The 25,544-nt window shown below is 40.4% G+C and overlaps 3 protein-coding genes across 5 annotated transcripts in view; 1 reads left to right on the plus strand and 2 right to left on the minus strand.

The window, feature by feature from the left end:
- Positions 1 to 20: 20 nt before the first annotated feature.
- On the minus strand, positions 21 to 8,867 carry LOC102234813. Its single transcript, XM_014472977.2, has 16 exons — positions 6,721 to 8,867; positions 5,935 to 6,604; positions 5,066 to 5,161; positions 4,615 to 4,848; positions 3,788 to 3,947; positions 3,427 to 3,459; positions 3,305 to 3,340; positions 3,131 to 3,223; positions 3,011 to 3,052; positions 2,881 to 2,931; positions 1,980 to 2,135; positions 1,778 to 1,882; positions 1,605 to 1,640; positions 1,451 to 1,525; positions 1,274 to 1,339; positions 21 to 844 (listed from the first exon to the last, which is right to left on the minus strand). Exons 2-16 carry the CDS (start codon positions 6,553 to 6,555, stop codon positions 270 to 272), a joined length of 2,379 nt encoding a protein of 792 aa, XP_014328463.1. The 5' UTR covers positions 6,556 to 6,604; positions 6,721 to 8,867; the 3' UTR covers positions 21 to 269.
- Positions 8,868 to 9,339: 472 nt separating this feature from the next.
- Positions 9,340 to 20,419, minus strand: LOC102235083 (carboxypeptidase O-like). Of its 3 annotated transcripts, XM_023329431.1 has the most exons (11): positions 20,335 to 20,419; positions 13,434 to 13,583; positions 12,815 to 13,356; positions 12,607 to 12,652; positions 12,425 to 12,526; positions 12,232 to 12,336; positions 11,960 to 12,076; positions 11,596 to 11,686; positions 11,312 to 11,514; positions 9,851 to 9,935; positions 9,526 to 9,779 (listed from the first exon to the last, which is right to left on the minus strand). In XM_023329431.1, the coding sequence occupies exons 3-11, from the start codon at positions 12,880 to 12,882 to the stop codon at positions 9,526 to 9,528; spliced, it is 1,071 nt and encodes a 356-aa protein (XP_023185199.1). In that variant the 5' UTR covers positions 12,883 to 13,356; positions 13,434 to 13,583; positions 20,335 to 20,419. The 3 variants fall into 3 exon arrangements, with proteins under 3 accessions (XP_014328461.1, XP_023185199.1, XP_023185198.1); XM_023329430.1 differs by having other exon boundaries at positions 12,815 to 13,583; XM_014472975.2 differs by lacking the exons at positions 13,434 to 13,583; positions 20,335 to 20,419 and having other exon boundaries at positions 9,340 to 9,779; positions 12,815 to 12,882.
- A 127-nt stretch (positions 20,420 to 20,546) lies between these two features.
- LOC102231199 (cholecystokinin receptor-like) overlaps positions 20,547 to 25,544 on the plus strand; it is a 35,443-nt gene continuing 30,445 nt past the window's right edge. Inside the window, exon 1 of the mRNA XM_005810197.3 lies at positions 20,547 to 20,781. Coding sequence (XP_005810254.2) covers positions 20,631 to 20,781 — 151 coding nt within the window. The 5' untranslated portion in view covers positions 20,547 to 20,630. The remainder of the gene's footprint in view (positions 20,782 to 25,544) is intronic.

The raw sequence follows: 25,544 nt of genomic DNA on the forward strand, positions 1-25,544 counted from the left end.
ACAGTTGAGAATCTGTGGCCGGGCTTCTTCACAGACCCTGTCCATCCAGAGTTGATGTTCAAAGCTGGTAGAGACGCACCCCAAATGATTTTAGCTGACTCCAAGGGACTGAATACAAATGCATTCCACTCTTTTTAGATTTTTATTTGTAAAATTTGACTTAAACTTTTAAATTTTGCACCAATTTGTGTTGATCCATACATTAAATTTTAAAGAAAAAGGATGAAGGGGATGGGGATTTGAATCGTTCAGCACTCCGACCCGCTGCTTCACAGCGGACAGATCTTAATGCTGTCACAGCTGGATGAGAACTGCCCCAGGGCGAAGTCCAGACCCACCCCGACCCCGCTCCCCACTCCGAACGTCGCATAAATAGGCTGGGTGAAGTTAGCCCTGAAGCTATGGAGGTGCGTCATGTTGTCCGCCACGCTGTAGAACGCCAGCGTCCCCGCCGATAGATCGGCGTAGACGCCCAGGCGGGGCGAGTAGGTGACGGCGATGTCCCTCTTCTCGTTGGCGTGCATCGCCGAGCAGCAGGTGTCGGACAGCTCCAGCGTCCAGGACTGGGCGTTGTAGCCGAGGCCGGACCGGGCGTCGTTGCCCTTCCTGCTCAGCGAGGCGTAGGCCACGCCCATTGAGGACCCACGCCCCCTCCACTCCACCTCCCAGTAGGAGCGCTGGGCCTGCAGCGGGCTCTGGCACATCACCTGGGTCCAGCCGTCGAAGCGCTGGGGTGTGTCGGCGTACGGCTGCGTTGGACCCTGCAGGGTAGCCTTGGTGTTGCCTTCAGAGAGTACCAAGCGCTTGTGAGCTGTATTGGGGTCAAGGGTCAGGATCACAGAATCTAGAAGAGAGTTAACTGTGTAAATGTGTTTACAGGCATGTGGTTGCATTTTATAGCACAAGAACAGATATTATAAAAATGCTATAAATATCAAATATGAAACTGGGTTTCTGTCTCATTAAGCAACTTCTGCTCTTTCCGCCTACAGGAAGTCATCACAACATGGCTCCTCTATTAACCAGTGTTTCATCGAGAAGATGTTACATTCCCAGTGTCTGCTAATTGCTGCGTCTCAAAGGCGGGGCTAGATCCAACCAGGCGTTTTGCACAGCTGAATAGTTTCCATGGAGATTAACGGATTTATCAAACATGTATGAAAGAATCAAGGAAAAACTCCAGCTATGTTTTTGATGATGTAAAGCTCAAAAAAGAATATTTTACATAATACTGCCCCTTTAAACAAAATGTAGTTTCACTTCTTTCACTCACACTGGAGAAACTCCTCTCTGGATCTCGGTTCTGGTGCCTGGATGCTGTCAAGGTTGATTTCTCTCACTGGAAAAATTGCCAGTATGTCATTGAATGAGCAGATCTTACGGTTTAGTTATTGTTGCAACATATAATCTCAGATATATTTGTTATAAAGAGGTGACAGGGTTGGCTCACATGCAGGAAAAGCTGCAGGAAAAGCTTGAGTCATGGCGTTCGGCAGAGGCGTGTCCAAGAACAGACCTGGGTTAACTGTCCAATGAGAAACCACGATTAAACCGTTTCTCTAAACTATGAGATGTTTACCAGGAAGGAAGAGCAGCCATCTTACTCTCTGTTGGTGTTTCTAACAGATCCACCATCCCGCCTGTTGGACCAAAGAATTAAAAATGAAAACCTCTCCCTTGTGCTCAGCTTTAACCAAACTTTTAAACTTTTAACGGTTTTGTTTCCTGAAATGAGCAGATTGATCAAACACTGATGGAAGAAGCGTTCGGGTCTTACCCGGGTTTCCTCCTGCAGCTGCGGTGTTATTAACCGGGGTGGCCTGGTTGGCGCCTCGTCGGTGTGAGCGAAACAGGCTGCTGATCGACGCCATCCTGCTGAACGCTGCATAGAAAGAGGAATGTTTACTTACTCTTTGTAAATGCTGCAATGCTCAAATTCTGCCACATGGTGGCGACAAAATGCAACAATGTGATTATACCACTGGATGAAGCTGGAGCTGGAGCGGGAATAGGAGAGGCTGGGATTGGAATCGGAGCCATAGCTGCAGGAGGGGCGACCGGGTTTTGACTAGACCTGCTCCAGAGAGACGGCCCCCCTCTGCGGCTGGGGGTGGGGCTGGGGTTAGACTCACGCTCTGTTGGGATGGAGATATGAATGTTTCCACGGCTTTGAACTTTTAGTTTTTGCTGTTAGGATTATATGTGAAAGACAGAAGGTAGTGAAGAAGTTTGAAGGGGAAGAAAAAAAATATATATGTTTCATTAAAAATCTGAAAAGATGTTTCTAGCTGAATCTCCATGAACATAATTTCTAAAGGGGATGTACACAGTGCAAATCAACTTAGTATGTTACCTTTATTTGCTATAAAAATGCTTTATATATTTACATACATCTAATATGACTTAAAAGAAATTTGACTTTGTAGCTTAAGACCTTGAAATTGGGCCTCTGTGTCTTTAAGAAGCTTCTACTCTTTCTGGAACTCTGCCTTCAGGAAGTCATCACAACATTTCTCCTCTATTAACCATTTAATAACATTTTTAACAGCTCAGTTGAACTGAGAAGTAGTTTGTATAATGAGCTCAGCAGATGCGCAGTTGGACCAGGTGTTTGCTAATTGCTGCTGGCTAGTCTGAAGGAGCTGAATGGAGGAGTAGAGGAGAAGGGATGAAAACACTCCAGGCATGTTTTTGATGAGTGATTAAAATTATAACATGATGTAAAGCTAAAAAAAGAAGTCAATTTAACATAATAAATTAGATACAGGTTTGGACTAGGCCGTTATTTGCATGTATTAATGGTTTCAGTTCAATTTGAGAATGTCATGACCTCCAGCAGGAAGTGAGGAGATTTTTAAACCCCAACCGGCGCCCGCTTACCAGCCTCTCTCTCCTCTCGTCTCCGTCTGGGTGAGTTTGTGTTTCCTCTGTCTGCAACCATTTTGAAAACATGCTGATGTGTTTCTGCTGACTGCATGAAATTCAAAAGCATTCTTTTTAAAAATCTCACCTCGAGGTGCGTCCCTGCTCCTCACGTTGGGACCTCTGAGTGCTGTTGGACATAAAAACCACTCACCACCATGTTTGACTGAAATCCTTTCAAATTACAGTTCTTAAAAGCGTGGCGTACCTAGTCCTTGTCGGTCGGTACTTCGGACATCCAGTGAAATGCTTGAAGTCGGGTTACGGTTGTTGGTGTTGCTTTTACTCAGACCGGAAAACACTAGAAAGAGGAGAAAAAACACCTGTCAGGTTTATGAAAATACTTTCTGAAGAGTTCATTAGAGCTCAGAAGAAAACTCACAATCACGAAATACTTTTTTCCCTCCCAACCGGCTGGCTGAAAAAGATCAGAAACCGTCAATGTTGGGTTAAAAAAGCTAAAAATGTTCTGTGATGGCAAAAAGGACAGTGCTCTGTACTTACAGTTTCCCAAAGTGAACAGTTTGGTTTCATTGACTGAAACAGACCAGACAAAACAGTTATGACTTGAAAGAAAGGTCCAAACCTGCACTGCAAAATCACAAAATCTTACCAAGTATGCTTGGACAAAACTAACTTATTCCACTGGCAGATTATTTCTTTTACAACTAAACAGTTTTTCCACATTATAAGTGAAATAATCTGGAATGTTAAGGAATATTTTTCCTTAAAACAAGCTCGTATATCTTGCTGAAAAGTTAATTGTAAGTTAGTTTTGTCTTATTTCAGGTCTACTAAGATACTTTCAGTAGAAACTGGACAAAAATATCTGGTAAGTTTTTGTGAAGAGTTTCTTCTGACAGACCTTGCTTGTTGATCTTCCCCAGCTCCTGATTGCACAGATCCTCCACTCGGTCCCTGAGGGCCAGCACTACTTCTAGAACGGGTTCAAAGGTCGCATTGTGATTGACATGCACGGCCGGCAGGTCGCCGCAGTCAAGGGGACTGCTCATGGTGTCGCACGTCTGAGGATAAGTAAACGGCTTTAGAGGAAGTCAGACGACAATCAACACTAATGAAAATGTTTCCTCTCATGTTAGGAAACTTTAAGAGCAAATTTACAATAAATGCCATCTTAAGGTACAAAGAAAAACAATTTAAATGTAATCAAACATATATTCCAAATTATTCTAGTTATCTAACTGTACTGTATGCTCAATTAATTATCAAACTAGCTTAAAAGGTTTTTACCAAAGGAGACACAGCAAGTTGCATCATGTCAGTGTTATATTATAATAATCAATATGTTTCATCACATGTTCTTAGATCATATAGAGTTGAAATTTTTGCATTAACTTAGGGAAAAAATGTGATTTTTACATAAAGTTATCACACTGTTAGAATGTCATGTCAGCTCTGGCCTACTGTTAACATTTTATTATAAAAACCTCTTAAATTTGTCGTATTAAACACCCTATTTGTGGTTTTCTTTTGTGTGTGTGTCCTGTTTTATTTTTCTAATATATTTGTTTTTACCCTCTCCCAATCTATTCTAAGTTGATGGATTGTTCATATAAATAAGAAAAAAATTATAGCAAATGATCAGAGAATATTTCTGCTTTTTAAGTTGTAACTGACTGAAAAAATAAAACAAAAACAAGGTACAGATCACTCTTCAGGAGTGATCTGTACCTGGAGGTAGTAGATGTTGTCTCCACAGTCCGCCAGGTCCTTCATTTCCGTGTCCCTCTTCCTCCGTTCCCTGATCTCGGCCTCCAGGTTGTCGGCGACCTCCTGGGCCTGGTTCATCTTCTCCAGGCTGGCCTGGTCCAGCACCTCCTCCAGCAGCTCCTGCAGACGCTCCACGGAGCGCAGCATCTCGCCCAGAATGTTCTCCGTCTCATCGTGCACCTTGTCCCCAGAACGCTGTTGCCAAGATTGGAGACCCACTCACCAATTAGCTCTTGTTTTATCCAGACAGCAAAACATGGTAATTAATTGTTGAATTATGGTCAATTGACGGTCAAAACAATCACCCAATTATATCCAGTTAACTAAATAGATTCAATTTCTGTCTAACCACATTTCAACGTTGGGTACTTTTTCATTCTGGATACTAAATTTATCTTGCAGTTCCACCAACCTTCACTTCTTCCATCATCTTCTTCATATCCTTCAGCTCCTGCTCCCTGTGTTTCAGCTTCAGCTGGTTGTCTGCTTGGATGTCTGAAAGCAGCTTCTGCACAGGGATGAAACGGCATGAAAAACAGGACGAGCTGAAGGAAGCAACTGGGTACAGTAGTGGCCAGGAGGAGCGGTGTAATGGGATAGGAATGCTGTTAGGAATGCATTCAGCCTGGCTTTAGACTCATTACCCAACAAAAGGTGCAGAGGAAGGACACGTCAGGCAGAAAGCCGTTAGATATAACAATAAGCGCCTCACAGGAGGGTGGATTCTGGATTTTTACTCCCACAATGACTAGTAAAAGTATTAATATAGCTTGAAGTTTTAACATTGGGACCGTTGTTGTGTTTATTGAGACAGACCAACAAAAAGCTGTACAAAATGTTGAAGAGAAGGGAGATCATGATGGCAATGAAAGCAGTTAAAGTCCAGGTTTTAGTTCACTACAAGATGAGATCATGAGTTGATGTGAAGATTGATAAAGCTAAATAAGGAAGAAAATCTGATGTTGAAGACTTGAGTTTTTGGCTTAGGTTCACCTTCAACTAAACAGCCAATACAGCCAAACCTCTAGGTTCACATCAGACTATGTTGATGAGTTAGACCAAATTTAAATGAAAATCTATCGCAAGACTTCATCCAATGTCACGAAGCTTGAGCCATTTCACAAGGGAAATTGAAAGCTGAAGACAGTACTCATGACAATACTTTATGTTGGTCTCTCACAAAATCCCAACAAAATGCCCATAAGTCTGTAGTTGTAACATGGCAAAATGTGAAAAATACAGTTTGAGAATAGTTGCCCTTGGGAATCGTTTTTTACGCACCTCTCTCTCCTGTCGCTCAACCTTGGTGGACACACACTCGTGGTCTTTGTGCTGATTGCTGGTGCACAGCCAGCAGACAAACATCTTGCACTGACGACAGAAGAACTCCTGCAGGTACTTGTGCTGGGTGCAGATCTTCTCTGCCAGATTGCTGGTCGGCGGGATGAGCTCATGCTGCTTGAGAGACTTCTTGGTCTGGTGAGGCTTCAGGTGGGTCTCGCAGAAGGAGCTCATACACGCCAGGCAGCTTTTCACAGCGGCACGCTGCTCCCCTTTGCACATGTCGCACAGAACGGCTCCGGTGGACAGCCTGGACTTGGATCTAGAGGACAACCCGCGAGCGCTTCGGATGGAGTCTCGAACTTCTGATTGGAGGGCCCCTTTGCGGAGCTGCTCCACAGCCTCGGCCAGCATGGTGTTTCTGGACAAGGGCGGTTTGGGGCAGAAGGTCTGGCGGCACTGGGGGCAGCTGTAAATCCCTTTGGGGTCATCCTTGCTCCAGAAGTCTTTGATGCAGGCCATGCAGTAGCTGTGTCCGCAGGGTATGGTGACCGGATCATTGGGGAGATCAAGACACACGGGGCAGTTGAACTGCTCCTCCGTCCACAGCTTCCCACTCATTGTGATTTAGCCAAATATGAAGAAAGCCAGAGATGTTTAGCTGAGAGTCCTCAAGATTAATACAAAAATTAGGGAAGGTTGTGCGCAATCCAGATTCTCAGGAGGAAAATGTTGAGTCTCAGGTGAGAGAAAGCAAAAAGAAAAGATGGGTGGGGCCAAACTCACCAGGCAGGTCTAGCTGGGGAAACGGGTGTCGGCAGAAAACTGCTGAATGAACGGAGTGTCTGGTCATTGTCCTGTTCATGTGATGCAGGACTACAGGAAGCATTCAGGTTTAGGTTTCTTTCCTGGTCACAAGAGTGAAGATTCAGATAGTAGAGATATATTTAGGGAGAGTTGGAAGGAAAAAGTCTTGGATCTTCAAACAGCGAATCACTAAAAGAGCAGTTACTTTAAGGAAAATCACAGCAACATCCTAAAGAATGGTAAAATGAGTCAGAGTCATGCTGTGTAGCTACTGAAGAAGTATTCACTCCCTTAATTTACTTAGATTTTTAATTTTTTTAACCCTAGTCAAAGTCTAGGTATATATGTAAATGCGTAACGGCAGTTTGTTGTTGTTGGGTAGAGTAACTAGTTAGAATCATTTTTTTTTTTAGTACTGCTAACATTTGGGCTCAGTGGCTAGGCTAATACCAGTCAGCCTAGCCTAGCTAATGGTAGCATAAGCTAGGCTAGGCTAACACCAGTTAGCCCTTGTGTTTTCATCACCATGACACAGCTAACAAACATTTAAATTATCTGAAGCAGAATCCGTACTAAGCTAGCAGAAAACTAGCTACCAGCTAATCCAGGGTTTATTTCTTTCTATTTTTGGAAATATGATGAAACTTGTACAATTTAAATCTGGAAACCAAATCAGCCTCATTAACCTAATTTATGCAAAATGACTCAGAATTACATTTTCTTTCAAGTAATGTGTGAATATTATAAGAGAGAATTTAATGTTTCCTCACAATTTGTAAGGATTTTTGACACCAGAATCATAAACCTTTGAGTAATGAGTGCTGTGTTGTTTTATTATTCCACATAAAAACATTTTTAGTATAAAAACATAATGAACAAACAGAATCTACAAGTGCCATGTAGTGATCTGTTCCTGTGGGAGAAATCTCAACCTGTTTGTGCGACGCAACACTTGGCTTTATCAAATCCTAAATCCCACAATTGGGTTATTTTCTTTTGCTTAATCACAGTAATGTTTGTCAGAACAGGTTTTGCATATAATTATAATGAAGTGTAGGTGAAGTGTTTACATTTCCATGTTGTATTACCAGAAAAAAATGTTTCAAGGCCTGCGGTTGTTGTAAATAAGAGGTTTTGGATTTATCTACTACCAAATCATAAATGCTGTCAGTAGAGATTTGTTGTTTGAATTGTTCAGTGCAGCTAAAAGAAACTAGACGAAGGAGATGGCATCATGATCATGACAACAAGATCACAGTAAAACAGAGACGCAACAACATTATGAAGCAAAGACAAAACTGTTCACTTATGATATTAACATCTAGCTTCCAACAGGAAGGATCTCAAAAAGAGCAAGTCTGCAATCATCCAGTCACTAATAAGGGTCGATCAAACTAAAAATCAACCAATTTTTGCCATCTGCCAATTTCTCTTGTGTATTCTCTTGAGAATCAAAGCATGGTGCTGGAGGTGTGATGATATGGGATTCGTTGCAGCTTAAAACCTCAAGAAAGTAAAGCATTGCTCTAACGCTGATAAAATCACATAGTAAACATCTACTGAGAGTTATTGCTGTTGAATGGGCTGTTAAAATGTTAAACCATTTTTAGAACACTCTGATGTGGAAATATCTACACTTGGAAGAGCGTTATCTTTTTTCTTTTTCATGCCATGACCCTAATTTTGAGAACTTTATCTTAAGAATTGAGGAAAGAAAACACTTGTAGTTTCCTGGTAAATATGGCCCTGATTTATGTCTCTGACAAAAAAACTTGGGAGAAATGTGCTAACAGAGTAGTGGCGAACATCACTTCAGTGGTAAACTCCATCTACCTTTCAGAGCAAAATTACAATCATGAAGCTGGAGAAAACCAAAGGGACAAGAAATGTGTGCAGTTTTGAACACACATTCAAAACTGTTATTTTTGCCGTCAAAATAACAGTTTAGAAATATTTGGATTTATGTGTGACGGTAAATGTGAATTTTTGTCAAGGACTATAACAAAAATTCAAGTATGACTGAGGCAGCAGTGGCGAAGAAAGAAGTATTGCCACCTGCAGGTGGGAGTTAGCAGTCACTTAAACCTGCAGTAAGTAATTTTCATTATAAAAAAATTGTTTGCCGTATTTGTTGAAGCTGTCACTATGTCATGACGGTATAGTATGAGACAGATAATCTGTGAAAAAAAAGCTGAGCTTCCCCCAACCAATCCGAGTCAGGAGGCGGGCCTTTGCGTTGTCAATCATGCCCAGGTATGCCCTGCTATGCTAAGGCTAGTTAGCATGGCCACCGATAACAGCGGTAAACAGTTTTTTGTAAAGGCAAGTTGTTCCTTTTCCATTAGCACATTTAACAGTGAGTACATGAGGTTGATTGGCAGCACTAAGCCCCGCCTCCTGGCTCTGATTGGTTGTTTTTGGTGGATTTCTTCAGACAGTAATAGTAGGCCAGAGAAGAAGTGGAGAATATTGATCTTTCCACAGATAATCTGTCTCCTTTGTTTTAACAAATATGTAAAAAAGCCAACCTTTGTTTAATAAAAGTTACATACTGCAGGTTTTTTGGGAGAAATTTGTAATAGATTCACAAGAAAGAGATTAAAGAGGAAACACTGTAAAATCTTTATTAGTAAAAATTTTTGTTTTGCTGTAGTACTTTGAATTAATCATGAATTTCTGAGCCAATATTTTATCCTAACAACGTCAAGCTTCCAGCATCTTTTTGAGGTTCTGCTTACATATAAAAACTCATGCCATTTTACAGTGTGATGTGAGCTTTTCCGCTCACATCAGGTGGACCCCCAGCGCTAATAGCGTGGTCCAGAGCGCTGCTGCGGTGGCCGCGGCGCCGTTAAAGGTCTTGTCGTGGGCGTAGGTGATGATGTGCAGGGCGCCGCTGTAGGCCTCCTCGCAGGTCGGCTGGATCTCCTCCTGGGGGAGCTCGAAGCCGTAGGTGCCGTTATCTCTCAGCTCGAAGGTGAAAGTCAGGGGGATGTCCTGCATTCGAGCCCAGTCTCTGGATGAACCAGAGTTGGGGTCTGAAGAGAGAATTATGTTGGTAAAATCCTTAAAACCTCTGATTTATAGGTACTGAAATAACTATACATACATAACACAGCTGGAGAGGTTCCAACTCTGTACGTTTTCCCATGAACTTTCAAAATGGCTTCAGCTGCTTCCTCTCCCACCTTCATCTGAGGAGCCGGGAATAGTCAGACAACTCTTCTCATTGATTTATTAGACAAAACATAAAGAAAGCAGTTTACCAAACAAAGAAACGCTCTGGAGCTTCATCTGTATTCATGACTCCATCCTGTTACTGACATGTATTACGGCAAAATGAGCAGAGAGATTCGGCTCAGCTGTGCTCGGCGCCAGAGAACGGCAGCGCCGGCCATGCACAAACACTTCGGCGGGGGAGTGCGAGAACACAAGGAGGAAACACTGCGGCCCGGTTTTAGTCACAGTGGGCCTCGATAAATGCCAACTGTTTATATGGGATCTGTTTTCATCTTGAGATCATGTGTGCATTCATACTAGATCACCAAAATTGCTAGTTTTTGCTTATATTTCTGGTTTAGCTTTCAATCTTTAGAGCAAAGAGCTGAGCAAAGAATAGGAAACTAATGTTGTTAATGAATGTTTGTGATAGTAGGGCATAAAATACTTGTATCAATATTCACAAACCACGTGCGAGAAAGCTATAGCACAGCTAGTCGTTACAGGAAGTAAGAAAAGTGTACATTTAAAAGTCCAGGGAGGAATCGCTGCAAAATAGATTGGATCGTTTATGATTCACTTTCCAGATTTTATCTACTGAGGAAATATTAGTGAATCTATTCATAGCTGCCATAATGTTTCACTAAATATGTGATACATTGACATCTTTTGCATTTAGCAAGACTGAATTTAAATCAATATTACCCTAATAATGCCATATGCAGGAATAGAAGTGACTGTAAAAATGAGTTAGTGCTTGGCTTTGGCCAAAATCATCCTGTGAAATGTGCAAAATCAGAAAACTGTAATCAAAACGAACAAAAATAAACATTTGAAACATCATTCTTTGATACGGTTCACATTTTGAATTCAAATACTGGAACAAATGAACTTTTCTATGGTGATTCAGAGAACTGAGTATTCATTAGAAACTCCTCTGTTGAGTTCAGCCAACCTTACAAACAGCAGCACTGCCTGAACGCTTCTCTCTGCTGAAGGCCTGGAACAACACATGGAGCTTCATAATCCTGTTTTGCGAACAGTAACTCTTGTCTCTTTTAGTTTATTACCTGCATCGTTCCTGGTCAGTCTCTCATTTGCTACTTACTGTCAGCTTCCTCCTGCTTGTTCCGCTTTGTTGTTTGCAGATGAGGGTTATGATGCATGTCGTTTATTTATGTAGAGCAAATTTATTACATATTTCCTCATGCACAATCAGCACAGACCTAAATATCTCATGTAACCTGACAGAAAGCAAACAAAATGTGCACAACAACAAAAGCTCCTAGTGCAGATGGTCCTGTGCAGCAACAGAGTATTGCATGTGCAAAGCATGCATGGATGTAAATACCAGCTCATCGTAATTGGAGGCGGTGAAGTCGGGGTGTCCGTAGGGAATCAGGAGCAGCTGGCCGTAGGAGTGGATGGTGAGGAAACACAGGAAGTCTTCCTTTCTGCTTCCCACAAAGTAAGTTACGGCCTGGGCCTCGGGTTCTGAGATGGGCCCTCTGCCAGGGTAGATGTCGGAGTTGCAGTCAGACGACACTCTGATGGCTGCAAACGAAAACAGAATCAGTCGCTGACACAAACCAACAAGCTGCTTCATGACGCGGAGCTCGGTGATGAGACACTCACTGCCCCAGTTGGCATCAAAGTTGCGGTTGAGGTCGGTGCCGTAGCAATCGCCCGAAGGTCCCGGTGACCTGTTCTTCCTCCACAGTCGGGTCTGAGAGGATCAGAGTGTTCAGTCACTTGAGTCTAAATCCAGCAACGCAAGAAATTAACCACTTGACATTTTTCTAAATATTAAACCGCTGACGTCTCCTATACTTTGGGCTCATCGGAAGTCATCTTTTTCGATGATTAAACCACAAATCACTTTTACTCGAGTGCCCTTTTCCTAATAGCATATCCTCTCATATCCTGCTCATGTCCAGCTTGAGAGCTTTGCAGCAGATCAACCGGATTTAATTTGATGAATATCCATCAAGATACTGACTGAGGAGTTCTTCCAGGAGAACATGTAGCCGTCGATGTTGAGCACCGGCGTGATGTAGAAGTCCATGTTTGTCATCATGGCTTCCATTTTAGCGTCTGTTTTGTACGTTTGGAGAATCTGATTTTAAAAAAAACAAGAAAACAGATTGAAAGAGTTTAATTCTGCATAAAACGGCAGACGATAACTCACATATTTACTCACAAATTTAAACAAACAGCATTAAAGGGGTTCATAGTAGCTCTGGAGAACCGTACATCAGAAGGTTCTCTTACCTGTCTGACAAAGTACTGACAAAACGCCGGAGCGATCCATTCTCTGGCATGAATACCACAGTCCATCCAGATGGCTTTCTTTTTGGTGTCAGACTTCAGGCCGATCTGAAAAACCAGTTCCAATGCCTCTAAATATCAGCAGATCCCAGCCTTTTCTACCAAATAAATTTTTTAAAACCAGAATCTGGTTCACCCTCATCAAGCTAATTGTCCTGTTCTCATAGCTCTTCCCATAATCCACTATGGCCACAACATCGGGGTATTGCTTCGCCATCTGAGACATCCAGCTGCTGATCTGTAAGGCAGAACTTCAATAGACTTTAATCACACTAAATGTGTTTTATTATGTGTGAAACAACGATCGGGTTCTCTCACCTCCTCCATTGGATGGTATTGGAAGTAATCATACTCCACTTTGTTGCTTAACAAAGCACAAAATACATGAGAATCTACATATACTCCTACATTTTGCTAAATATCAGAGCAGATTTTTAGCTTGGATCTGTATTTTGACTGAGAATTTGTTGGTAAAAACCAGTATGAAGTACATAAACAGGAGGAATTTTGCTGATTAAAAACCCACCTCTCCAGCGTCAATGCCCCCACTGCTAAGAGCAATGGCACAAAGCTGAGACTCACCACGTTCAGCATCTTCACTTAGTCGAATGAAGCAGCTCATTTGTTACCGTCAGTCTAATTTCCCTTTACAAAGCCTTAATATACATGTTTATCTGATAAAAGTTCACCTTTGCCTCTGCTGCAAAGCGCTAGCAGCATTACCACAGTTAATATTTAATCTTTTATGAGCAAACATTAGTTCACACCTGTTATTATGCAAAGTAATACCTGTATTTTTTGGATAGTCATCAACCATGTCCTGATAAACTTGTTTTCAAGATAGTTAGATGACTTGTGAAGCACTGTAAACATTTAGTAATCACTCAATAGATGCAAAAGCATTGTTACGACCCGGCTCGTGAGCCGCAACAAAAAGCCAGAGAGGCACGGCCCTCAATAAAAGAATACAGTCTTTATTGTACAATCCAAGCAAATAAACAGGACCAGCATCGACAAGCGGGTGCCCCTCCCCCCGTGTGGTCGGTGTCATTGCTCCACGGATAAGCCCTGCGAAAAGAAAAGAAAGGTCAAACAAACCATCCCAAACCAGGACCGGGTGGGCAGGCAGCTGGGGGAAGAGCCACCTCTGTAGAATCAAGCTGGGTGGGAAAGCCGGCTCAGCTCCAAGCCAGATTCAGCTCCTGTCCTCTCCCTCTCACGCGCTGAAGCAGGCTGCTTATATCCCGAGGACGCGCTGGGCCTGGCGAATCCTGGTCCCGCCCCTTCTGCTCCGCCTCAGGACAAAACACAATAACAGACGGACGTCACAAGCATCTACTGGTGTGTTTTTGTTTTGGGAACAAACTAAACCAGTCATGTTTTAGCTACAAGCTAAAATCTGGTCGGAATTGCTAATGGTTGTGCTTAGCAATCAGGCTAACATCTGTTAGCAATGCAAGCTAATTATTTTTCAACATTTCATACAGTTAAGCAGTGCTTTTAATGGGCCGGTACAAAACAAAAGAAATGCTAAAACTATTGAAACGCACAAAGAACAAAATTCTACTATAAACAAAAACAAATACAATTTAATATATTTATATGGCAAGACCATTTGAGCAAGATCTGAATGGAAGTAAAAACAGTAAGAAAAAATGTAAAGGAAATAAATATTCAGGAAGAGGAACACAGCAATGAACGATAAAATAGGCCTAAGGGATTAATTTTAAGAAGTGTTACTAAAGTTTATCTCCACAAGAGGAATTGCTTTCTTTCATTTTTAGATCAGATTAAATGAGTTACAAACACCAAAAAAAAAAGAAAAAAGTAAAGAGTCTCTAGATTATCAGTCATCTGACACAAACAGTATCACGGCTTCACTAAAGGAAGAGGGCAAAGGTCCACACCATATAAGGTTATCCTGTGCCACGCAAAAGTATTCACACCTCAGTAAAAGTTTTTCACTTTTTGTCACGTTATAACCACAAAATATTCCCACAATCTAAACCCAGGTGCAGATTTTTGTTGTTTCCATACGTCTGTTTGATATGTCTAGAAAATAAAGAGGTTCTTCCGGCTCATTAATTTGCACTGAAAGCATGATACTCAGAAGAATCATTGCACTGAGAGGCCAATCTAGGCCCAATAAGCTGCTAACAGATGTGTGATGAGAAGAATCTGTGACTGAGCTGGTGGAATAAGAAATATTTACATATTCACCGCTTCATGGAGTGAGCAGCAGGTAGCAATCAACGCCTCTTGTGCAGCCTTAAATAGGCAAACACACTATGCCAACTGTGGAACAACAGCAATCCTTTAAAAAGCCCTGAAATCAGGTTTATTTTTTGTAGTAGTTCATTTTTCAGGAAGCTGGTAAACCTGTCCAAAATCAACTGGACTGTGCTAAATTAAAGGGCTGTTTTTGGTTTATTATTGGTGCTGAAGTGCACCTAAATGATGCAAAGTATGTTTTTATTGTTTGTATTCATGTTAACCTAAGACACTTAGTGGTAGCATCTTACCAGCAGGGGTCAGAACAATGCTTAGTGTTAAACACACTGTAAATGAAGGTGAAATATATCTTTCTGCACAAGGAATGGAGAAGCCAGTCAGACATTACGGGAACTGATTAGGGGTCAATCCCAAAGTTGACCTGAGGCCAGGCAGTCGGACAAAGATCAAACTATATCCAAGTGTTAGTATGGTCGAGACCTTAATTCAGAGTTAGAAATCACTATTCACAGGAGTTTTAGATCTCAGATCTGGATTTACCTCTTAAACTTGTAAGTTGTGAAATTAAATCAGTTGGACGACAACTGATGAGCGTCGCAGCAGGAATACCAAATCATCAAGTCGCTCAACAGGGAGCTTTCTGTTTACATGATCAGCAGCTTCTGAAGGAGGTCGCTCTTCTTAACTTCCTCAAAAATGAAAGGCCTTGTGATCCTTCAAATGGCTGATGCATCGACCCAAGAAAGGTTTTTCCCTCCAAGGCCTCTGTGTTGATGGTTACTTTCCTTGATGTCCTAAAATCCATAACATTTCCTTTGCCTTTCTGCATTCACAATCAGGCTCTTGGGGTTACACACTGCTGTAAAGCTCTGAGCCAACCCAAAAGCAATGAGTGCTGGTAGATGTAAGGTTTTGTTCCCAAGAACATTTGCTTTGTCTTCAACAATTCCTCAACAAAATCAAAGTTTTAGTTCTTTTAAATGAATAAAGGAATGCTGCCTTGTCTTTTTTCCTGTACATTCTTTTTCTCATGTCTGAGAATAAGAATACTCACCATCTTTTCCAATGCCGTGGCAAGCCAAGCCTTTGCTCCTTCACCTTTGCTGACATGTGCATCATGTCTTTCTGCGAGTTGCTCATAAGATGTAGAGACAAGACCTGACTGAGGCAAATTAATGTGCACACGAACCCGGTTTGTGTGTATGTGTGTCCCAGATACAGAATCAAAATACATCACAGCTTCTTTTCTTCACAATGACGGATGAAAGCGCTAATGCTTTTGGATGAGAGAGACGGGCCATAGTGTTGCACTTAGACGCAACCTTAAAAATACAACTTCCTTGTATCCGGAAACATTTCCAAGGATGAATAATTAACTTTACTGCAAGCATTTTATAGAATAAAGAACTTTACAGCCAAGACATGAGAAGTAAATTAACTTTTACTTAATGGCATTTTGGTAAAATTTAGATGAGGTTCAAGTCATTGACTGATGTTCTAGTCATCCTGATGGTTTATGAAGCTCGTTAACAGAGTTGCAGAGATATGGCAGGAAAATATTTTAGTGCACATTCCTGAGGCGTTCCCATGGATCATTCTGAAAATGAGCTCTGTCCCGGCCTCATTGACATGTTGTGAGTAATGTTTTGGGCATTTGATTTGTGTTGGACTCATTCATTGATTTCTTTGGACTCATGCCTCACTTTTGGCTTCCTAAATATTAGACAGGAGTGTGATTTACAGGGTGTCACGTAGCTTCATAGCTCTAAATGGGGTCTTGTAAGCTTTTCATGCTGCTGGTCCATGTTTGCAATGCTCTGGGATTTTATTTGATAATTCATTTATCTGCCCCACCGCATCTATGGTCACTACATGCAAATATATATGGCAAAAAACAAAAATACCTAATAATTTACTCAAGAACAGTCAAACAAAACTAAGCTAGAGAAACAAACTGCTGGGCAGTTTGTGGTACAATTAGCTTATTGTATTAATTCAAAATATATCAGCTCTACTGTTAAAAATGATTAATGTGCATAGCTTAAATACTGTGTTAGCTCATTGTTCTCAGTCAAATTAACAAGGCTAACTTCTTCAAACATTTACTTTGTCTGCAAAAGAAAACACCGGGTATCTGCAGGTTTCTGCAGGTCCAATTTAAAACCTTTTTAATGACACAATGAATAAAATTTAAGACAGAAAAAATATAAATAAAGAAGATGGTTGGGATATCCTGCTGGATTTGAATCAAGCATAAAAACATTGTTAATTTTATTAGATCTGTTGGAAGGGGCTTTGTGCTAAAGCACAAAAGCTAAAATCTGCAATGGGGCAAATACATTTTATTGTACTGTTAAAAGGACTGGTTTGAACGGCATTGAACTGGATGATATGCAGGTGAAAACCAGTTCTGAGGTGGTTCCTAATTAAACAGTGACAGAAGTAGATTGTCACGTGTTGAGCAACAGACTTTATTTGCACTTGTAATATAAATTCTGAAGTGAGCTAATATTGATGCAGTGAAAAGTTATGTAACTCAAACTTACATAATTGTTTTCTTTAATTTTTGCTGCTGGATTCAATCGGCATGTAGTTACCTTATATGAATATACAAGAACTGATAAACACTCATTTCCAAAGTAACTAACAGGACTGTCAATAAAATCTTATGAATCACCAACAGCAGGTTGTTTTAGTCAATTATTTGTTCCTATATTATAATCATGGTTTAAAGTCACAATGCATGGAATTTAAATTTAAATTCCTTCATGAGTAATTTCCAGATTTGTAGCCCATTTATTAGGGTTTAGTTTTGTCATTTCCCTTCTGGCTGCCTGTCTAAACCTGATGATGAATCCAGCTGTTACATCACTCATTTTTATGCTTATTTCAAGTGACACATTCCCACGAAATCAAATTAAACTCAGGTACTTTCAGCTAGAGTTCAGAAAGTAATTGGAAGGAAGGAAGCTGAATCAATGTGCGAAACAGAATAGTGATAATTTTATATTGTCCTTTTCTACTGTAGGGGCACAGATAACTCATTGTCATATTAATTGAATGTACTCTCACTTAGAAAATCTACATTATTATAGCCCAAAAATGGATTTTACAGTTGAAACCAGAGTTTACAAACACCAAATAAAAAGACACCTACTCCATTTTTTTCTTAAGTCAGACGAAATGTTTTATGAGTATTAACACTACAGATTTTAAAAACATAAATAATAAATACTTTCTCATTGCTGCAGAATTGAGCAAATAGAAATAATAGCTAATCAATGGAGGTACACTGAGAAAACAAAAAACTCAACTGGGGCAGGATGTTCTGACCAAAATAGTTCAGAAACATCAGACATACCAGTCTTGACCTGTGCAAAGCCCCTTAAGGCAGTAGAGATCAATACTGCAAAGCTAAACACTTATTGCTTGAGTGGAGGAGGAAGGACGAGACTTTTGGCAATAGTTTAATAAGCTGTTATCAGTGTTTGGAGAAAAAAACACCAGCACATGTTAGCCAAGCTGGAGCACCGCACACACACACATATATAGATATACCTCCCACACATTAGAGCACGATAAAAGCAGAAACCATCACCAGGGCCGACAGCAACTTCCCGATAAAAACAAACCAAGCTGCATACCTCCCCCACAGAACAGGCTGCCTCCCCTTCCACCCCCGCTGCCTCCATAGCCTCCGTATATGTTTCCGAAGCGCTAAAACATGAACAGAGTTAAACCCTGAGAGTCTCTCGAATTGTTCCCCATAAATAACGCATCAGAGGAGTCCTCAAACAGCTCTTATTTTCCTTGTGGGTCAGCCAGATGGAAAATGCAATAGTTGCTCCATAGACTACGAAAACAAAATCTCAGAGATATTTTCTACTTTTAAACAAGCCATTTCAAATCAGTCGGTGTGTAAACAAGACGGTGGTACTCGCATAGAATGTGTAAACCACTCTCATCTAAAACACAGGATGTGCAAGTAACCATTGGTTCGAAGCTACAGCACCACGCTGTTCTTTAAACCACCAGACAATTTAAGTTAGAGGGCTCGTTGCTTCTCTGTGAACCACTTCAAATTGTGGCTGATTGAGCCATTTGTCACCGGACATGCTGGACAATTTGACGGTTGCTCCCTGGTTCAGGAAATACAACTGCAACCATTCTCAGAGAGAAAGTGATAAACATGATACAATAAACCAAAATAAATCCTGAATAAATAGATGGCAATGCATCTTCAGTTCTAATCAACCAATCAATAACCCAAATGGCTTAAGACAACTTCTAAGTAGTAAATAAGAATCCAGTTGTATTGGAAGTTCCAGTAAACTTTAAAAAAAAAAAAAACTACCCTAAACACATCGTTACTTACCATCGTTATGAAGTTTTTTCACCAAAGAAAATAAATTATCTCCAGCCCATAGATGGTCAGAATCTAAAGGCAAAGCCCGCTCCAAACTAATTTATTGGACAGATTTATGAGATGCTACAAAGAAGGTTTATTACTCCTCATTAAAAAGCTTTAAGTGAATAGATTTAGCTGTTTGGTCTCCACACAACCATGTAAGACCCTGGAATGATGATAGAACAGCAAGATTGCATGCAAACCTGGGTAATAACTCAGAACTTCCTGACGCAACCAATTGTTGCCTCAATCCAAATAATTTCCCTTCTACTTTTAGACAACATGGTAGATTTCTTGTTGGGAATACATTATTTTGCAGCAAGCATGTAGGTTCAAATCCCAGTCTTAGAAATGTCTACTGCCTCAAATCTAGTAAGTTTCTTAAAGCATTATTGTCATAAAACCAGAATAATTTACAAGATCTGGTAACTCTAATAGAGCTGCTGAGGTTCTGCTGAGTCAGTGAACCTTATACACTTTGTAGAAAAAGAAATTCATTGTTGAAAGAAAACTAGGTAACACTTTATTTGAAGTGGTGTGCATAAGACTGACATTACACTGTCATAAACATGACATAACACCTGCCACAAACATGAAGGAGTCTTCATGAATGCTTGAAGACTGTTGTTATAAAGTGCCTTTCAGTAAATAATGCAGTTTTTAATGCAAAATTGCATTGAAAGTGCCAAATTAGCATTATTTGGTACATAATTACATTTTTATTCAGTAAAAGTCAACTAAAAGAGTCAATTTTGCATTAAAAGTGTAATTATTTAGCAAATGACACTTAATGACAACAGTTGTAAACATTCATGAATACTCCTTCATGTTCATAATGGGTGTTATGTCAAGTTTATGATAGTGTAATGTCAGTCTTATGCACAACCATTCAAATAAAATGTTACCGAAAACTGTAAGTTGCCCAGTTTGCTAAAAACCATGTGAGATTTTATTTATCTGTAAAAACTTCTGCCAGATTTGCTGCACTCCAGAATTGTGATAGGGACTGGACACAATCATTGAGAGGGCAGCAAATGGCCCTCAGGCCACATGTTGGACAACAATGGTTCAATCCACAATAATGACTCAGCCAAAGTCCAGACTGAAATCCAATTAAGATTCTATTCAGTGAAAAGACAGGGTAGCTCTAAAATGGATTGACTCTGCAGGACGAATACAAATGCATAGAAATTAAAGATAAATATTATCTTCCTACAGACTTATGTTTATGATTTTTTTTTGTTTCCAAAAAATATATTCAGGTTGTACAAAACGCAGAAAAGAAAGAAAAAAAAACAATTGGTAATGTTGATGTGCAGCTTCGGTCTAAGCAGAGTTGAATGAAGGAGAGAGAGAGAGAGAAAAAAGAGAGAGAAGATAAGTGTGTGTGAGAGGAGAGAGCTCACCAGTTGCCCTTAGCAGCGCAGCCTCATTCCTCCACAGTCGGGCTTCAGTCCGATTATTAAGAGCGTCTCCTGCCTCGCTCCAATTAACATCCGCAGGTGCTTAAATTGAGTTTCTTCGTTTTTTCCAGAAGCGCGCAACTCCACTTTGCGTTGTCACCAAGTTTTCCAGCGCACCCTGAATTCCTCCGCGGTGTAATGAAGACAAAAAGCGACGGGTTGACTCCAGCGCGGCGGTCTTAAAGCGGTCCTCAGGTGTGGTAAAAGCAGATCGGTAATTAGCCTCGAGGACGGAGAGGATGGCGGCGAACGGCAGCGCGCAGGAGTTGCTGTCCGTGTGCGGGGAGCGCGGGGACGTGAGCGTGGGGAACATCAGCGTGGAACTTATGGAACAGAACACGACCTGCTCCAACAGCTCCGTACTGAACCGACCTGCCACCAGAGCCCGAGGTAAAACCCGCACCTTTATGACTCCCTTTCGTTTTCTGCTGCTGATTTCTAATACATGCGCATACTCAAATAGTAATAATAATATAATAAGTATGTGGGTATATTTAAGTCCGTCTGAGACGTAAGTACTCATAAATAAAATTGGAAAGACATCACGTGTCTATTTATTCATGATTCCTGAACAAGCTATTCCAACACGGTTTAATTTATCTACATATATAAGTGTTAAGTTGTCACAATAAAATCATTTCCATTTGCGTTATTTATCCGGTTTTTTCTTTTATCTATAAAAACACTGATCTTCAGTCTGGTGCTTTGGTCTCAACAAGCCCTTCTTTACAAATAAAAAATAAAAATTTTGTTTACAAAGACATTTTATTGATCTTTAAGAATGTCTTCCTTCATTTTTATCGCATTATATGACTTGAAAATGGGAAAACCTGTGGGACAATTTATCATCCAGCAATATTTATTATTGTGACAGGCCTTGTTTCTTTTTTCCTGTTGCTTTTTGTTAGTGGTGCAATGAGCATTTTTATTCTTCCTTTCTTCAGTAACAGAGTATTTACCAAAAAATGAAAGTTTTTTTTTAACATCTGAAATTTATTAATGATTAACTAATTTAAAAAAACTCACCAGTTGAGCTAATGGACTATCTTAAACTGGTTAGTGTAAAAGCACAAACTCAAAAAAAGCCTTTATCCGAGTCTCTCGTGCACTGATGTCTGCTTAAGCTGAAAATTATTTGCAATCCTGGGTTTTGTGTTAATCAACTTCCCCAGACCTGCATACAATAAATCACCAAGTCAGGCAGATTTACTGCTGCCTTCTCCCAACTCCTGCATCAACAAAGCTGGGATGAACAACAACAGTGTGAAAAAAGCTGTTTTAATTCACAGTGTTTATTTTGCATGCCTCTAATTCGGAAGCGCAACAGAGATTAAACCCAGCAGTGGAGGAGATAAGGCCCCCCGAGTCCTGTATCAGGGCACCAGTTGCACATCCAGACTGGGTTGCTAATGAGGTCGGAACAAGAGCGAGAGACGGTTTTAATATTTTCCCCCCACCACCTCAGCTGCAGTATTGAAAAAAGATTTGAGATCGTTCCCCAATAAATAATTCAGCCATTCCTTCTTCTGTGCCGACTTACTCTTTCAGACCTGTGAACCTCTTCAGCAGGATGTAAGCCCAGCTTCTTCAGGGAGGAATCAAACATAGTGGAGAGTTTCAGCTTTGAATTGACAGAAATGCTTCCATTTTGTTCCTCAACTCCTAAACATTAGATGATATTGAGCCTTTATCCATTTAGATGCATTATTTACTTTCACCTACCTCCTGCTTCAGGTCAGAGGGGAACAGTGGAGTCTGATTATGCATTTTTGTTGCTCTCAGGGGTCTGCAGTTATGACAGGAAATTAAAGCCGCACCCCTTCCATGTGTGTACAAGATCTTATTTTCTAACACAAGTGACCTTCAAATACAGCTAAAGTATATTTATTTGATGTTTTATTACTTCTTCCGAAAAGAAAAACAGTATTAAATTGCAACTGAACATCACAGACTTGGACAAGATCTCTTGATACTATAGACAGGTGGAGGTAGAATCCCTTGCAAGGAATAGAGGAGATACCAAGAACAAGACCAGAGAATACCAAGTCCAACCACTTGAAGGAGGTTGACACCAAAAGAAAAACCAGAGCATACCAACATGATGCCAATTCTTTGAAAGGAGGTAAGATGAAGACCAGAGCACACCAAAACAAAACAAAGACCAAAGACTACTTTGGGTGTATTCACACCTGACATATGTGGTTCAGTTTAAACGAACCAGAGTTTATTCCCCCATCGGTCTGGACCTTTTTTGTAGCTGTGAATGCACTTAAGTGAACCCTGGTGCGGACTAAACAACCGGAACGAGATCCACTTTTTGAAGTAGTCTCAGTTGTCTTCCAAATAAACTCTGGTGCGGTTTGCTTCTGGTGTGAATACAGATCGGCCTCAATCCAAAGCAACAGCAGGAAATGTATGTCATTTTGGGCTTCATGACCCAGAGTTTCTGGACACAATGTTTAAAATGAAGAAGAAGAAGAAGAATTACTTTATTCATCCCAGCAGGGAAATTATTTCACAGTTATAGCAAGAATTTTTTTTATACACAGATTAACACACACACACGACAGGAGCTGCGTCTGCAGGCAGCCAGCTGAGCCGGCGCCATTTTTGAAGGAGGACATGCGGCAAAGGTCGTCGGGACCGGGAGCCCTTCAGTGTTTCTAATGCTACTACTGCATGTACTGATTGTGCTGAAATCGTTCACCGTTTTCTGCGTAGCGATGCTGTTGCCAACATGTTGTGGGTCAAACCTACGCTGTATGAGCTGCTATTGAAATTCAAAAGACAAAAAGACTTTCTTGATGTGCATACACCCTAAGACACAAGAGTCCCACAGCTTTGAGGGTGGTGAGACAAAGTTCAAGATCTAAACCAATGTGGGACCATTTTCAACTGAATATCACAGACCTGGACAGCTGTAAAGCTGCAAACATTCCTAGAAGGTCTGAGTATGGAAGCTAATTAGCAAGCTAACTTTGAGCTCCTGACTAACTGGTTGTTCCTGTGTAGCTAATGTTTTTCAGTAAGCTGCATTGCCACAACATTTAGGTGAACCTACCCCTGTATGCATGCAGACCCTCAGTAGTATGTCCAAACAGTATGACATGGTAGTAACAAGTCAGCTAAACATTGACTGACTTAGCATTACCTGCAGGTAGAGTGAATGGAGGACGTAACTCAGGGTTTTTCTTTCTGTGTTGAACAGACAGAAAAAAAATATGTTTTTGAACTGGAATATTTTCTCCTTTTTCTCCTCTTCTATCTCACCAGGTGGTAGCATTGACATTTTAAAGTAAAAAACTTTATCGGCTACATTTGAACACAGTTTGAAACTAGTTCGATTTCAGGAAAAAAGATATACCAGTCCACCACACTGAGACAGGACAAAACCAAGTCTTTGAACATTTGGTTTCAAAAAAGTGTAATGTATGTAGAGAATCAGCATGGTGTCCTACGTTACAAAGTTCAATGTGTTTTTTGGACTTTTATGCAACAGAAAACACTAATTAGAGAATCATTGTGAAGCTGAAGGATAATTATACATGGTTTTTTAGTTTTTGAAAATAAAATATAAAAAACCATGAGTTACTCCCAGAGGAACCAAGTCTTTTGGGTTTTGTTTCTATCCATTTTGCTCGTAGAGATGGAGATTTCAAGCTCAGTCCGATTAAATAGAGAACATCAAATCCACATGCTTTCCTTCCAGCTGTATTCATTGGCCAATTCTAAGCTTTAACCAGAATATTGATACCACATCAGCAACACCAGCTGTGTGCTCTGACATATTCCTTTGCGTTTCTTTTCATTTGCTCTGATCCAACGGATGTGTTACTTATTTGGATTGCTATTTGAGGTATTGAGGCTCCCACAGCTTATAAAGAAGCTGTAAAGCACAGCTGACATGCATCCCATCGCATTAATGGCTGCAGACTCTTGAGAGCAGGTGGGGTCAGACGGGGTCCTGCCTATGTGGAGCAACATCTGTATCCGCACCTTGGCTCTGCTCGGACTCTGCTCCCCGACTGATTCAAAGTGGCACTTTGCTGAGCTCACTCCATCCTTCTGAGAGCTTGCGAGTGAGCATGAAGGGATTTCATAAGCATTAAATGAACACAGGTTTTCAAAGGCAGACCAAGGAATGATACGGAAACTTGCTGCTTCAGATGATCTGTTAGCTACATACACACTGATAGCACCAGCATGCTATGCAAAGACCAAAACAGACTTCTGTTGTTTTAAATCTCTGATGTTTAAGCTAACATAAACTTTCCTGAAACTTTAAACCTTGGTCATATTTGGGAGATTTGTTGTTTGTTTTGTTTACATAAGGGGAATGGCAGTTGGAAGCTGTGTAGCACCAATAATCTTCCTATTGGAAACATAAACTGAGAATGGGACATATTTTTTGCCTTTGCCGTCATATGTATAAAATCAAAAGTTTGTAAAACACAAAAATATTAAATTTAAGTGAGCACTATGTCACTGAACTTTGTACAGTCATACGGTTTTATTTGGTAGTTTGGTAAATATATTTTGGTAGTATTTTCTTTTTTTTTTTTTTACAGAAGTTTATCTCAAAAATCTCTTAAAATGAGCCATTATGATTTTACTTTGTCAAAGATTTTACAGTGCACATCTTGAGTATTTTAGTCCAGCATTTCCACAGTTTGGTGTTTTCAATATGAAAAGTAGTGGTGTTTCAAAACATAAAATATGTTTTATGTAAATGAAAATTCATACTAATCCAACTTGAAAGTTGGAAGATTGTGCAATTACATTGCAGCTTAAGAACATGATGAACGACCCATAACTATTTACACTTTGACAACAGATTTTTACTCTGTGCATTTAATGGCCTCCACAGTGTGACAAAAAGTAATTATAAACTGGACAGCACTTTTATTTCTATAGAATTAAACGGGCCTCTGGCGTGGTTCTGGCATAATAACTTCAGATAGCAAACACCTTGGCAAAGGGTCTATTTCACTACAGAAATCCCTGAAGATGCAGCTCCTCTAATAGGTGTGAGATGTAAGTTTCAATTATAATGAAACGTGAACTGAAAAAAAAAACGGAAATCATGTAAAAAAAATAAAAAAGAGGCCTCTGCTTTTCATTTAGATTCTTTTCCTGAGGTAGTTTTTAACAGA

The sequence above is a fragment of the Xiphophorus maculatus genome, chromosome 24 (genome assembly GCF_002775205.1).
Source record: "Xiphophorus maculatus strain JP 163 A chromosome 24, X_maculatus-5.0-male, whole genome shotgun sequence".
Classification (NCBI taxonomy): Eukaryota; Metazoa; Chordata; class Actinopteri; order Cyprinodontiformes; family Poeciliidae; genus Xiphophorus; species Xiphophorus maculatus.

Bases quoted from the DNA above. Each gene is read 5' to 3' on its own strand.
- LOC102235083 (XM_014472975.2), bottom strand. From the start codon at position 12,882: ATGCTGAACGTGGTGAGTCTCAGCTTTGTGCCATTGCTCTTAGCAGTG. The intron at 11,687-11,959 runs GTCAGTATCTTG...TGATCCTCTCAG, and splicing joins TCTCCTGGAAGAACTCCTCA to ACCCGACTGTGGAGGAAGAA. The intron at 9,936-11,311 runs GTATTTACATCC...CCGGCTCCTCAG, and splicing joins CCTCCAATTACGATGAGCTG to ATGAAGGTGGGAGAGGAAGC.
- LOC102234813 (XM_014472977.2), bottom strand. From the start codon at position 6,555: ATGAGTGGGAAGCTGTGGACGGAGGAGCAGTTCAACTGCCCCGTGTGT. The intron at 4,849-5,065 runs GTTGGTGGAACT...TCTTGGCAACAG, and splicing joins AGATGATGGAAGAAGTGAAG to CGTTCTGGGGACAAGGTGCA. The intron at 3,460-3,787 runs GTCTGTCAGAAG...GGTCTGTTTCAG, and splicing joins GGGGAAGATCAACAAGCAAG to TCAATGAAACCAAACTGTTC.